At 39.4% G+C, this 12,019-nt stretch overlaps 1 protein-coding gene across 1 annotated transcript in view; it reads left to right on the forward strand.

Annotated features, from left to right (window-relative positions):
- c12.2 (von Willebrand factor A domain-containing protein c12.2) overlaps window positions 1–12,019 on the forward strand; it is a 574,487-nt gene that overhangs the window by 21,867 nt on the left and 540,601 nt on the right. The window contains exons 3-4 of the mRNA XM_090380213.1: window positions 7,763–7,843; window positions 8,087–8,142. Coding sequence (XP_090236339.1) covers window positions 7,763–7,843; window positions 8,087–8,142 — 137 coding nt within the window. The remainder of the gene's footprint in view (window positions 1–7,762; window positions 7,844–8,086; window positions 8,143–12,019) is intronic.

Genomic DNA, 12,019 nt, shown 5'->3' on the forward strand with positions numbered 1-12,019 from the left:
GGAGATGAGCAGTGGTTGAATCAACCAATAACTGTGATTCTGTCAGAAAAAGTACATGGGGTTTGGCAGACTGCAATTGGAAATGGAAATTGTTGAGATTAGAACTGAGACCACGTATATTTGTGAAATGAACTAGGAAGATTTTGGAAGGTTTAGATCTTTTCACAGATAAGCTTGCTCTATTAGTTTGACAATTCATGGTGTATTCAATAGTACGAAAAAGTGCGGGGTGGGCATGCTGTATGAAGTAATGAAATTTGCCCCCCCCCCTGCATACACACTACTCGGATTCACTCCAGTCACTAGCTTATCCAGAAGCCTACTAGGGAGTTACCAATAGGTTGGGTCCAGTGTATTAACTAACGGCTGGCCTGCGAACACCATTTTAGAGCTGTACCCTTGAATTGTAAGGAAGTTTGGATCTTGCCATGGTATTCATCTTAACCTCAAAAGACATCGGCCATATTGCATGATGGAAGAGATAGGGAAGGGTTGATCGGACTTAGCTCTGCAGACTAAACATGGGTTCCACCACTTCACGTCATGAGATAAAAAAGGAATAAGCAAAGTGGTGGTATTCCCCCGGTTGATGAGTGTCATCTACCACCTAGTATTGCCTAGTAACACAGTGGGGCAGCATCCCTCTGTGTGGCGTGGGCACCACGCATTGACCCATGCTTACGTTGGTTCACACTTGGGTGGTCATCCACAGTGTGTTTACGCATGTGTGTTATACCTAGGATTACTATGAGTGTAGTTTTACACAGTTGGTACGTTTGTCTTGGGTTACTGTTGCTCATATGCATTACTTTGCATTTTGTCAAATTTAAAGTTCAGTTGACACTTCTCAGCCCATCTGCCTAACTTTTCTAGATCCTGTTGCAGTAGCATACTGTCCTTAGTGTCATTAACAACCCTGCCAACCTTTGTACCATCTGCAAACTTGGATATTAAGCCTGATATACCCTCATCGATATCATTGATAAATACACAAAACAACAATGGGCCCAGCACTGAACCCTGGTTTTGGTTTTTTTTTTTTTAGGAGCATTAGCAACTAAGGCCATATTGCTCTGGGGATATGCGGCGGTCGTTCCCTGATCTTTTCGCATCCTCCGCATTTGGTGGTCACGGGCTCAAACCCCAGTCTAATCAAGAAGCACCGCTGCTCCTGCCCACCCAGCTACGGAGGTGCCCCGAACCCTGGGGACTCCACTAACAACATTAGTGCACATAGAGCAGTCTCCATTTATTACTACTCTCTGCCGACTCCCACTGAACCATCCCTTTATCCATTGCAGCAACTTTCCCTTAATGCCATACCGCTCCGATTTGTACAGCAGTCTTCCATGTGCAACAGTATCAAAAGCTTTCCTGAAATTCAAGATTATGATATCAAAATTATTGTTTGCATACAGTTCCTTTGTCACCACATCGTAGTATCCAATCAAATTGGTCAGACAAGAATTCCCCTAAACAAACCCATGTTCTGTCTGAACTATTACTGCAGTCTTGTCTAGGTGATCCAGTATCACTTCTTTAACCAGTGACTCCATTATTTTCCCCGGAACAGAAGTTAAATTAGCAGGTCTATAATTATTTGTGTCACCCTTTCAACCCCCCCTTAGTGAATTTTGGATACATTTGCACATCTCCAGTCCATGGGGAACTCCCCTAAATCCAAGGATGCTCTCATAATTATCGCTAAGGGTTTGCTAACTTGCTGCCTCCTTCAATATAACCGAATAATTTCCATCCACCCCAGGTGCCTTTTTAATGCTTAACTTCAACAATTTCTCCTCCACTTTGCTCTCAGTTATTACAAAATCACTTAGCTCCCTTTTAGAGTTTGATAAACTTCTGGCATTCCCCTCCTTGAATAACTCCTCGTGTGTGAATGTAGACACAAAATACTCATTCAGATTATCAGCTACTTGAGCATGATTATCAATGGTCAACCCATCTATGTTAAGTGGTCCAATCTGATTCATCCCTTTCCTTCTAGAGTTTACATAAGTAAAAAACTGTTTGCTGTTTTTCTTTACATCCTTTGCCAAAGATTTCTTATAATCTGCCTTTGCTTGCCTAATGTCCTTTGTGACTTGATTACAGACATGCTTATATCTGCCATAGGCTTCCGTGTCACCTGATAATTTATATTCATTCCATACATTTTTCTTCTCTGCCATGAGCCTCATTAATTCATCGTACATTCATTTAGGCCTGAACTTTGAACAGTATTTTTTAGTTGGTATGAAGAGCCTAGTAGTCTCCAAGATTGTCCTTGAAGATTTTCCATTAAGAATTCACCGTTAGTAACATCATCAGTTGATCCCACTGTATAGAATTTAAAAACTGTCTGAGACCACTTTAGTCCCCTTTACGAAAGCAAAAACCCTTCCCTTTATCCTTGATGGTAGTTACATCTTTACGTAAATCCCACATCAGTACACTATGATCACTATCACCTAGTGGTTCCTTTATCTGCAAATTCTTAATGCCTGAATAATCACTGCTGATAATCAGATGAAGAGTATTACTCCCTCTGATTGCCTCTTGAAACATGTTGCTGTAGAAAACAATCCTCCCATGAATCCACAAAAGTCTTGCTAGCTTGCGAGTGACCAACCCACAAGTTCCAGTCAATATCTGGAAAGTTAAAATCCCCCATTACACGACATTCTGATTTACTGACCCACTCTATTTCTGTGCACAACTGTTTGTTGTACTCATCAGATTCATTAGGCCTATAACCACTCCTACTCTCATTTTCTCTTTACCGGTGTTTATGTCATACCAAACTGACTCAACATTGCACTGTCCACCCATGTCATCTGGATGTACTTCCTTAGATTTTGTGTTTCTTATCTAACAGCATAACCTCTCCTCCCTTCCTACCCTGTCTATCCTTTTTGTACATATTGTACTCCCCAAATTGCAATTCTGCACTGCTTAGGTCTGTGTGACACTGTCTCTGATATCCCAACAATATCTGCCTTTGATGCCTTGATCAGCACTTCAAATTCATCAAATTTATTTACTATACTTCTAGCATTAGTATACATGCACCTGTTCATACTCTTAATTCCCCAAATGCAGCCCATGTATTTACTTGTTCCATGATGGCTCCTAGCAGCTCTTGAAATCCCCAGCAACCTGCTTTTTAGGCTGCAGCTCATTACAATAGAAGCAGCACAAGAATCACTTTCACCCTGCCTGCAGCTACTGTTAATCTTTTATTCTTGAATCCCCCCAAGCTAGCAATTTTCCAATCCACATAACACTGCCTTGATAGCATTAGCAAATATTCTTGCAGCCATTCTATTTAAGTGTATCCCATCCCTGTAGAAGCAGTCTCTCCTGTTAACAAGCACAGACCACACTGAAAAAAATTCTACTCCATGAGTCTTGCACAATCTGTCCAGGGCCGAAGTGATTTATAAAGCTCTCATCATATACTCCCTTCTCTCATGCATGGACAGAATTGCAGACGCTTTCAAATTTAACCCTGACTCATGACTTTTTTTCAGCATTGACCTGTACTTGTTAAGTAAATCTGCAGATCTTTTACTCTTGAGGTCATTAGTGCAAACATGTACAACAATATCATCCTTTTTGCCCTTAAAAATATCTGCCCTATAACATCATTAACTTTCACCCTTGGCAGACATGTATTATATATCTGTATAAAAGTAAAAAAAAAAAACTTATATATATCTGTATATATTACTTCAGGGGCTAACATCTGGTAAGTATGGGCTTGGCACACTCAGGATCTTCAGCTGGATATCATTCTTCTCTTTCTTGGTGATTCCTTTCTACTTCTGACTCTTGTTCTCTCTCTCTCTCTTTTGGTAATTCAGAATTTTTTTTATTAGCTTATGCAGTATAAGCCTCAGGCTTCCTTGCACCATATGGCTAATAATAATAATATATATACAGGGTGATTCACTACCAGTGCGACAAACTTGCAGGAGGTGTAGGGGACACAAAGTTCGAATCGGAATCACATAGCATTGCAGGGTTCGAAATGCCTTCATCATGCGGTAGAGAACGTTGAATGGGAGGTCGTGTGAACAGCGATCCTGCTGGAAGTCAGCATTTGCGAACCGGTTCCTGAAGCAGTAGGACGGGCAAGTATTCAAACGTTGAACTGGCCGACATGCACCTTGCGTATGGGCGCCTCCGTAGCCAGGTGGGAAGAATCAGCAGTGCGTAGCACACGCTTCTTGATTAGACTGGGGTTCGAGCCCATCACCACCAAATACGGAGGATGTGGAAAGGTCAGGGAATGACCACCGCACCGGAGCAATATGGCCTTAGTTGCTAATGCTCCTAAAAACCAAATAACAACAACAACCAGCACCTCGCGTATGGAGCTGCGGACTGTAACGGGCGCGGCGCTCTGCGCTTGTACCAGGAACGTTTCCCGCACAGGTGTGCTCCTCATCATACGATTTTTGCACGTGTGCACAGAAGGTTACTTGAGACTGGTTGTTTCACAAGAGGTACCATGAATCGAGAGCGAACGACGAGGACGCCAGACAATGAGGAGAATGTCCTACATCTTGCAGAAAGTAATCCGAGTACGAGTACTCGAGCGATAGGCCAACGATTGGGTATTTCCCAATCCACTGTATGGAGTCAACAAGCCAAATGAGTTCATACCATCTGCAACGCGTCCAATCATTGGAGCCTGCGGATTATCCACTCCGGAGGACTTTTGCTACTTGGTTTCTTCAACAGAAACAGTTCGCAAATGCTGACTTCCAGCGGGATCGCTGTTCACGCGACCTCTCGTTCAACGTCTTCTACCGCATGACGAAGGCATTTCGGACCCTGCAATGCTATGTGATTCCGATTCATCTTTGTGCCCCCTACACCTCCTGCAAGTTTGTCACACTGGTAGTGAATCACCCTGTGTGTGTGTGTGTGTGTATATATATAGACAGATGTATATTATCAGTGTTATTGGGTAGGGGTGCTGATCTGTCAAGTGTAATTACCATGGAAAAAATTGAGAAAACCTGCCAGGTAAAGCAGATTACCTGAAATTAAGATTAACATAAAAATAATAATGATAACAAAAATGTTACCTAATGCAGTGTGGGTCCTAGCACTTTAGCTATTTCTTCATAGGGTCTGCAGTCAAAACCGTAGCAGGCACTGCAATAAGCAGGGTCTCTGTTTCTGTTATGATGTATACATACGAAATGTATACATGATAGCCGACTGAATAGAGACCTGAAGGAAGGAATAAAATTCAAATGTAAATAAAAAATAAAAATAAATAAAGTAGAGTTAAAAAGCTAAAATAATGCCAGTTAAATCTTGTTAAAGGAAAAATGAATGAAAGTTTGAATTCAATAAGAAGGCAAAATTCAGTATGAAATTTAAACAAAGTTAACAATTTAATACTTCTTCTTGCTTACTTAGTTGTTCAGTAATATCATTATATCCTATTATTTTTATCTATTAATATTATATATATATATATATATATATATATATATTGATTGTGCAGATTGCAACTTTGAGTCAGTCTGGCATGATATAAGCACTGGGTAAACAAAAATAAGGGTAAGAGTGCATTATAGACATAATGACTATGATGATATAGTGAGCAACTGTACAGGGCCATGAGTGTGCCAGTAAATCAATGTCTTATAATGGAGGACTTCAACTTTCCAGCTATTGACTGGACCTTGTGGTTTGGTCACTTACACAGTAGCAAAACTTTTGTGGATTTATTGGTCGATTGTTTCCAACATCAGCATCTTGTAGAGATCAGAAGAGAAAGCTCTTCATCTAATTATCAGCAATGATCCTTCTTGCATTGAGAATTTGCAAATAAAAGACCCACTAGGTGGCAAGATTATGATATATTGATATGTGTGTTTAACTTAAAGATGTAACAGCAGTTACATCTTTAAGTTAAACACAGGTTAACACTGCTGTTACATCTTTAAGTTAAAGGCAAAAAAAGAAAGGGGTTTTGCTTTCTTAAAGGCGACTAGAGCAGTCTCAGAGAGTTTTTAAATTTATGTAGTAAGACTAATCGGTGAAGTTACCAACAGAAAATTTTAACTGGCAAGCATTCAGGGAAGTAATCGTAGAAGCTACTAGGCTTTTCATACCAACCCTGACACTGTTCAAGACTTAGTTCTAAATTGATATCAGATTAACTGATAAGACATTGCGGCACTCCATTTGCTTTTGTATCTTTGTTCCATCGCTGCGATATCTTGATGGAAGCGCTCACCATGTTCATTGCTGACAGCACTACAGTTTGGTGGGAAGAAATCCAGGTGTGAGATGCAAGAAATGCATCTTCAATTACATGTTGCACCCCAGTTTTTTGTAAGAAGTAATGAGATCTTCCACAAGCTGTCTGTAGTTTCTGACTTTAACATTTCTTAGAAAACCAGTCGAAACATTTCGAAAGGCTTTCCATGCTGTTTTATCACTATCACTAATAATGGAAAAAGGTCATTAACATCCTCTTAGGTCATAGTGTACGCCTAAGAGGATGTTCTCTCTGTTTGTGTATCTTTCTTTTTTTTTTGTGGACGGCATATGCAAGAGGTATTGAAGGCAGCATATTTCCATTGCGTAATAACACAGCCTTAAGGTTAACCTTAGAAGCTTCTATAAATAGTTGTCATTGTTTGGGAACATGCCTCATATTCATTGCTGCCATTAGACCATTAACTTCCTTACAAACGGCGAGTTCACCTTTTGTTTGATAGAATTTATTTCGAGTACGAAATGTTGTCCCTTTCACAGAATGATCTAGAAGATTCCACCGTTGTAGCCTCGAAACCAAAAGATCGCTCTTATTCTTTGGCAGTTCGAAATTGCTGATTAGGTCATTAAGCTCACACTCTGTGATCTTATGAGGTTCAGAAGGATAAAGGTTTGGATAAAATGGTGGAGCCTTTGACATAGACTGCTGCTGTACTTCATGTATATCAAGTTGATGTTCATCAGTGTCTTCACCTTCATCAGAGTGTGCAGAAAAATGGTCGGGTGTTTCAGGAATAGGTAGTACTTCACTGTGAGGCACGGGACAAATTACAGTTTTATTATTCATTTTTAGTATTTTCTTCATCATTTTATGATTGTTTTTACACTATTAGTAAGCAAGTTCCTAGGAAAAGGTATAAATTTCCATGAGGGGATGGGAAATTGTAAAGATAACATGAATAACTGATAATGAAGTTACCACTTGAAGTGTTACGCTTCCAGATATGTTGTTATCCTTATTAGAATTGAAAACCTCATCTTAAAAAAAAAAAAAAAAATTCAGGCAATAGCTCTTTCTACCCTCTACCCTTACTACTTACCCTTTAGGTCTGTTTTAGTGAGCTGCTGTGAAGATTGGGTCCTGGGGCACTGCCCCAGCTAGCTTTATCACTGATTATTTTGCAATAAATTTGAGGATATATATTTTAGTATCTTTTGAGATTTATAACTTAAGGTTTGACATTTATGGTGTAAGTCACCTGTGTTTAAAGAGAAATTTATCTGAGGTAATCAGAGGACAGTAAATATTAATTAAGGTGTGGCACATCCTGCTTCCTTATTTAAATACCCCAAACATTTTTAGGATTGACATAGTTGAACATGGGAAATAATTCTGACTGTATTTCTGATTACTGAATACAGAACCTTATTAAAAGTATTTTTTAAAAAATGTTTTAATTAGTAAGTCACTTAACTTTAATTTTAGGATTCACTGTTAAGTTGATTTATATTTCAGATTCCGTTCAAGTGAATATAGGTGATGTGTGTAAAGTTGTTAAACCCGCAAAACATGCTGAACTAGTTCCAGTTAATTACTGTAAGTATGCAGAAAAATCGTCTTTTTTTGGCTTTGTAAAGAAAATATTTTAAGAATAACTGCTATTTGAATACTTAACAATGGATATTGCCTCTATTAGCTTCATTATAGTATAGTGCATTTTTTGTTGGAATAATATCTGTGAATTCTGTTTAAAGGTTAAATATCTTTCTATGTTGATATTGTTTTAATTTTCACCAATTTTAAAATTTTGTTATACCAGTTACTCTAATTTTCTTTTAGTACCAGAAACAGTGCCTCATTCAGTGATGCATCACTTTCGTTGGATGATGCAGAAGGTTAGTATTAAATTATTTTTTGTTTATTCCACAATAGTTTAATATTTTTATTTCTAATGCTAAGTAGAAAGTGTGCATACTAAATTTTAAAGAAAGATGGAACCAGCTTTTTAAAAAATTTGTTCCCATTTACATTGCATTTTCTTTTAAACCTTTAGAGTGGTGGTTTCCAAATTTTATAGTATGTTCCCCTCCCCTCCCAAAATCTTAAGTTCTAACTAAAAATAGGAATTTTCATAATAGTCACATTATACAGTGCCGGCAAAAAAACTGCATCACTTATGAATTTTGCAAATAATGTGTTTTGCGCTGCATTGTGGGTTGCAGAAATGTTTGAAATGCATTTGTTAGATGGGATGTATATATCTGTGAATTAAATCGAAATCCAATAAAAGACTCCATCTGATATACCTAATTGCCATAAATATCTTCCCAGAGGGTAAAACGCATAATTAATGGGAATAATGACAACCAAACATACATTTTATTGCATTTACATGTAGAAACCGAAATGACAACTTAAAGTAATAGTATTATTTACTGTAAATCAGCAAAATAAGTCCTCAGTATTTTGTTGTTCCTCCTCGAGCTGCAATTACAGCCTTGCAATGTTCTGGCATAAAGTTAATCAACTTCTGGATATATGGTTGTCCAATTTAATGATACCACACCCTCACAATGCCCGTCTGCAGCTGAATCTTACTTGTTGGCTTCTTCTGAACAATTTTAGATGACATTATGTACCAGCAATTTTCAATAGGTGTTTCAAATCTGGACTGTTGCCAGGCCAGTCCAACACTGCAATGCCAGCATTTCTGAGGTATGACTGCACCTTAAGGGAGAAAAACGAGGGAAACGTTGGTGTAAGCATGTTTTAAGCCTTGTGAGACAAGAAGACAAACTCATCATTTAAATCTAAATAGCACAAAACTTATCAATTTTGCTCTGTGGCAAGGTGCTGAGTCCTGTTGAAAATTGCAGTTTTGGACTCTGTGTGGTGATCCCTAATAACCGGTTTCAGGCACTCCTCCAAGATAACAGTGTAGGTTTCTACATTCGCAATTCCATTAATAAACTTAATTCGCCCATCCCTTTGCTTATTATGCATTCCCAGACCATTTGACCAGCGGGGAACTTTACAGTCGGTGTTATGCAGTCAGGATGGCAAGCCTCCGATTTTCATCTTCTGACATCATCTTCATCATCTTCAATTCGGCCCTGGAAAGATTGTGCAAGGCTCAAGGGGTAGAATTTTTTTCAGCCTGGACTGTACTTGTTAACAGGAGAGATTGCTTCTGCAGGGATGGGATACACTTAAATAGAAAGGGTGCAAGAATATTTGCTGATGCTATCAAGGCAGTGTTAGGTGGGTCGGAAAACTGCTAGCTTGGGGGGAGACAAAGACCAATAGATTGACAGTAGCCACTGGCAGAGGTGAAAGAGATTCTTGCACTGCTTCTATTAGAATGAGCAGAAGCCTGAAAAACAAGATGCATGATATTTCAGAGACTGCTGGGAGCCATTGCGGTACAAGTAAACACATGGGTTGTGTTAGGGTAGCTAAGAATAGGAACAGGTGCAGGTATACTTGCGTGTACACCAATGCTAGGAGTTTAGTAAATAAATTTGATGAATTTGAGGTATTGCTCAAAACATCAAAGGCAGATATTGTTGGGATATCAGAGACGTGGTGTCACACAGATATAAGGGATGCAGAACTGGAATTTGGGGAGTACAACGTCTACAGAAAGGATAGACAGGATAGGAAGGGGGGAGGGGTTATGCTATTAGTTAAGAAACACATAAAACCCAAGAAGTGAAGCCAGTCGACATCGCTGGACAGTGCAGTGTTGAGTCAGTTTGGTGTGACATAAGCATTGGGAGATCAAAATTGAGAGTTGGAGTGTGCTATAGGCCTAATGACTCTGATGAGTATAATAAGAAACTGTACAGGGAAATAGAGTGGGCCAGTAAATCAGAGAGTCTTATAATGGGAGATTTTAATTTCTCAGATATTGACTGGAATTTGGGGGCTGGTCACTCACACACTAGCAGGGCTTTTGTGGATTTATTGGATGATTGTTTTCTACATCAGCATGTTTGGGAGGCAGCTAGAGGGAGTAATACTCTTGATTTGATTATCAGCAGTGATTCTTCATGCATTAAGAATCTGCAGATAAATGAACCACTAGGTGGCAGTGATCACTGTGTGCTGAAGTGGGATTTACTCAAAGAGGTAACTACCATTAGGGGTAAAGGGAAGGGTTATTGCTTCCGTAAAGGCGACTACGATGGACTGAGACAGTATTTAAATTCTATACAGTGGGACCAACTGATGATGTTACCAACAGCAAATTCAAAATGGGAAGCATTCAAAGAACTTATCTTGGAAGCTACTAGGCTTTACATACCAACTAAGAAATATTGTTCAAGGTTTAGGCCAAAATGGATGTCAGATGAACTAATGAGGCATTTGGCAGAGAAGAAAAATGCATGGGATACTTACAAATTAACACATGACACAGAAGCCTATGATAGATACAAGTTGATATGCAACCAAGTTACAAAGGAGGTTAGGCAGGCGAAGGCAGATTACGAGAAATCCTTGGCAAGGGATGCAAAGAAAAACAGCAAAGAGTTCTTTACTTATGTAAACTCTAGAAGGAAGGGGATGAATCAGATTGGTCCACTTGATATTGATGGGTCAACTGTTGATGATCCTGCTCAGGTAGCTAAACAAACTAAATGAATATTTTGCATCGACATTCACACATGAGGAGTTATTCAGCGAGGGGAATGCCAGAGGTGTATTCAACTCTAGCATTAAACTACAGAATCTTGAAATAACTGGGAGTAAAGTGGAGGAGAAACTGTTGAAGATAAACACAAGAAAGGCACCCAGGGTGGATGGGATCTATCCAGTTATATTAAAGGAGGCAGCAAAGGAAGTAAGCAAACCCTTAGCCATAATTATGAGAGCTTCCTTGGACTCGGGGAGGTACCCATAGACTGGAAATGTGCAAATGTGACCCCAATTCACAAAGGAGGATTAAAGGCTGACACAAGTAATTATAGACCTGTGAGCTTAACTTCTGTTCCAGGAAAATTAATGGAGGCACTGGTTAAAGAAGCACTGCAGGATCATTTAGACAAGGCTTCAGTTATAGCTCGGACACAGCATGGTTTTGTTAAGGGGAAGTCTTGCCTGACCAATTTGATTGGATACTATGATGCAGTCACAAAAGAACTGGATGCAGGGAATAGCTTTGATATTATATACTTGGATCTTAGAAAGGCTTTTGATACTGTTGCACATGGAAGACTGCTACACAAATTGGAGCAGTGTGACATTGGAGGCAAATTGCTGCTATGGATAAAGGGGTGGTTGAGGGGGAGAAGACAGAGAGTGGTAATCAATGGACACTGCTCATCGTGGACTAATGTTATTAGTGGAGTCCCTGAGGGCTCAGTGTTGGGTCCATTATTGTTTTCTGTATTTATAAATGATATTGATGATGGTATATCAAGCTTAATGTCCAAGTTGCAGACGATACAAAGGTTGGCAGGGTTGTCAAGGACACTACTGACACTATGCTGCTGCAACAGGATCTGGAAAGGTTGAGCAGATGGGCTGAGAGGTGGCAAATGAAGTTTAACATTGACAAATGTAAAGTACTACACATGGGAAACAGCAACCCCAGAGCAACGTATCAACTCTGTGGTACTACACTGACAGTGGTAGAGAATGAAAGGGACTTGGGGGTGGTTGTGCAGTCAGATATGAAGTTCTCTGAGCAGTGCAGATGGGCTGCAAGAGTGGCTCATGGAGTATTGTCAATGATATACAGGAATTTTTCCAGCAGGGATAAGGAGGTGA

Source organism: Mastigoproctus giganteus, chromosome 8 (assembly GCF_048544385.1).
Source record: "Mastigoproctus giganteus isolate SK-2022 chromosome 8, ASM4854438v1, whole genome shotgun sequence".
In the NCBI taxonomy this organism is placed as follows: Eukaryota; Metazoa; Arthropoda; class Arachnida; order Uropygi; family Thelyphonidae; genus Mastigoproctus; species Mastigoproctus giganteus.